The following is a 2,454-nucleotide window of genomic DNA, read 5'->3' on the forward strand; positions in this document are numbered from 1 at the left end:
AAATGTAAACACATAGCTTTAAAAAAAAATACATAGCTTTGGGGGGAAAATCCTTTTTTTGGATATTCCCTCGTGTATATATAGTCTTGAATTCATTGTCTTGCTAGGAATCCAGTAAACAGCACTTATATCAAAGAGAGAGTATTTCTTGTCTGGCATCAGCAAGGGGGTTTGAGTTTTGGATTTCATCCCATGGTCCCATTTTTCAGATGCAGAAAATGAGGCTCAGGGTTATGTAACATTCCCAAGGTCAAGCTACAGAGAGGGTGGGGTAGAGGGCAGGAGGAGCGGACACCGAAAGACTGAAACAGCCCAGTTTTGCTCACAGTTTGAGGCAGCCGATAAATGACCTAAACATGCCTCAGAACCACGAGTTCAGGACCCTTACTCAAAGTGGCCACAAAACCCTGTTATCCTGCTTCAAGCAGCCCACGGGGTCCTCTGATCCCATACTTACAAGATCTCAGGGCAAGGGAGGAAATAGGGGACATAGTAGACAGGCAGCCAGTTCTCAACATACACCCTGGGAAAGGAAAAACACCAGTCAACTCAATACCGGGCCAAGAGGCTGAAACCCCACTTAGAACAAATCAGTGGTGTACCTGAGGGTAGGGGTAGGAGCAGGGGTCACTCTTGGGCTCGACATAGGGAGTCACAGGGGTAAGCATTCAGTGACCATTACCATACAGACATATATCCACAGGGCATGGTTCTATGCCAGGCCCAGCACACAGCAGAAAGGGTCAGGTTAGGGATACAGGCAGGTCACACAGGGGCTGTGGGGGTCTCAGGAGGGACTGGCCTCAGGGTTTCCCAGAGGGAATGCAGAGATGAATTTTCTACCTATCTTGGCCACAGGTGGAGGCCCTCAAAACCAAGCCCACTGCCTTCGAGCTGGTTCTGACTCCCAGTGACCCTAAACGGCAGGGTAGAACTGCTCCCTAGGGTTCTCAAAGCTGTGACTCTTTTTTCTTTTCCGTTTTAAAATCATTTTATTGGGGTCTCGTACAACTCCTTACCACAATCCATCCACATACATCCATTGTGTCAAGGACATTGGTATGTGTATGGCCATCATCATTCTCAAAACATTTGCTCTCTACTTGAGCCCTTGGTATCAGCTCCTTTTTTGCCCCATGAAGCTGTAACTCTTTATGGGGGCAGAATGTCTGTCTCATCTTTCTCCCTGAAGCAGCTGGTGGATTCCAACTGCTGGCCCCCTGGGCCCTCAGGATTCCGGCAGGTTGCCAGTCCGGGGTAAAACGCTGAAACTGAGACTAGTCCAGGCTGGGGCTGGGTTACAGGGGCTGCTGAGCCCAGAGGGCGTGAATAGGACCCAGGAAGTCAGTGATGGGCTCAGCATGGGGTTGAGTCCTGGGCTTGGAGTACTCACCATCCAAAGCACAGGCTCACAACGACTAGCAGGCAGGACCCCAGGCCCAGGCTCAGTCTTCTGCAGCGCATCACGGGGGGGCAGCAATCAATCAGTACATGGGCACCAGAGGAGAAGCAGGTCAGCCTTTCCCTGCCCAGGACTGTCCTCTGGGGGCCCGAGTCCCAGGAACACTTGCAAAGTAACGCTCCTGTTCAGGGAAGAAGTCTTGCGTCTGCCTTCCGCTGCAGGGGCTCCCAAGTCCCGCCTCCAAGCACCCAGGGCACACCGAGCTCCGTCTTGGGTAAAGGACTCTCACCAGCACAAGTGACTTCACCTCTTCGACCCTGGGCAAGTCACTCCCGCTGGGCTCCTGGCCCAGCTTCCTTAAAGAAGTCGGGCAGGGTCAGCGGCGGCGGCTACCACGAGTCATTGCTCCCGGGCCCCACGAGACCGACGCGCACAAACTCCTGAGAAGCGCACGGCACAAGCGCTCACCGCTGGGAGCGCGGATCCCTTGGCATATAGGCACAAGCGCGCGCTGCGGTGAGCGCCGGGCCCCTTGCCAGCTGCGGGGCGGTCTGCCCCGGGTCCCAGAAAGATCCTCGGGCCGCCTCCCTCCCTCCCTCGGTGGTTTCAGTGTCCCCTCCCCGTCATGGGGTGCAGCATCCGGCAAGCCCCTTCCTCCTGACTTGGGCCCCGCGGCCGGTCCCGGGAGAGAAGCGCAATTGGACTTCCGCCCGCCATTCTCGCTGCGGAGTGGACCCGAGGGCCACAGGCACTCTTCCCAGGGGGAGCACTCACCCTGGACGCCCCGCGCGGCTGCAGGATGGACGCGGCGTGGCCGCCCGGCCCGGATACCCGGTTCTGGCCTCTTCGAGGAAGCGGCGCCCGGGCTCGGCTGGGCGTGGGAGATCCCAAAGCCGGGTGGAGCCCCGGGGGGCGGGCCGTGAGCGGGAAGGAGCCGCTGGGCCCTCCCCCGCCCGGTGACACCCCCACCCCCACCTCCCAACCGGTCCACCTCCGCTAGAGCGCGAGCGCGCCCCCGTCCCCGGCCTTTGCGCGCGCGTCCAGGTTGTTTT

The 2,454-nt window shown here is 57.7% G+C and overlaps 1 protein-coding gene across 3 annotated transcripts in view; it reads right to left on the reverse strand.

Moving 5' to 3' along the window:
* GBGT1 (globoside alpha-1,3-N-acetylgalactosaminyltransferase 1 (FORS blood group)) overlaps window positions 1–2,225 on the reverse strand; it is a 9,035-nt gene extending 6,810 nt beyond the window's left edge. Inside the window, exons 1-4 of one of the 3 annotated variants that reach the window (XM_045288573.1) lie at window positions 2,177–2,199; window positions 1,692–1,758; window positions 1,394–1,583; window positions 458–523 (exon numbers count right to left, since the gene is read on the reverse strand). In XM_045288573.1, the coding sequence (XP_045144508.1) occupies window positions 458–523; window positions 1,394–1,464 (137 nt within the window). In that variant the 5' untranslated portion in view covers window positions 1,465–1,583; window positions 1,692–1,758; window positions 2,177–2,199. Of the gene's footprint in view, window positions 1–457; window positions 524–1,393; window positions 1,584–1,691; window positions 1,787–2,176 lie in introns of those variants that run through there. The other 2 variants (XM_045288574.1, XM_045288572.1) reach the window with 2 other exon arrangements.
* Window positions 2,226–2,454: the final 229 nt, after the last annotated feature.

The sequence above is a fragment of the Echinops telfairi genome, unplaced genomic scaffold, assembly GCF_000313985.2.
Source record: "Echinops telfairi isolate 266 unplaced genomic scaffold, ASM31398v2 ScPeMD7_22;HRSCAF=79, whole genome shotgun sequence".
Lineage (NCBI taxonomy): Eukaryota > Metazoa > Chordata > Mammalia > Afrosoricida > Tenrecidae > Echinops > Echinops telfairi.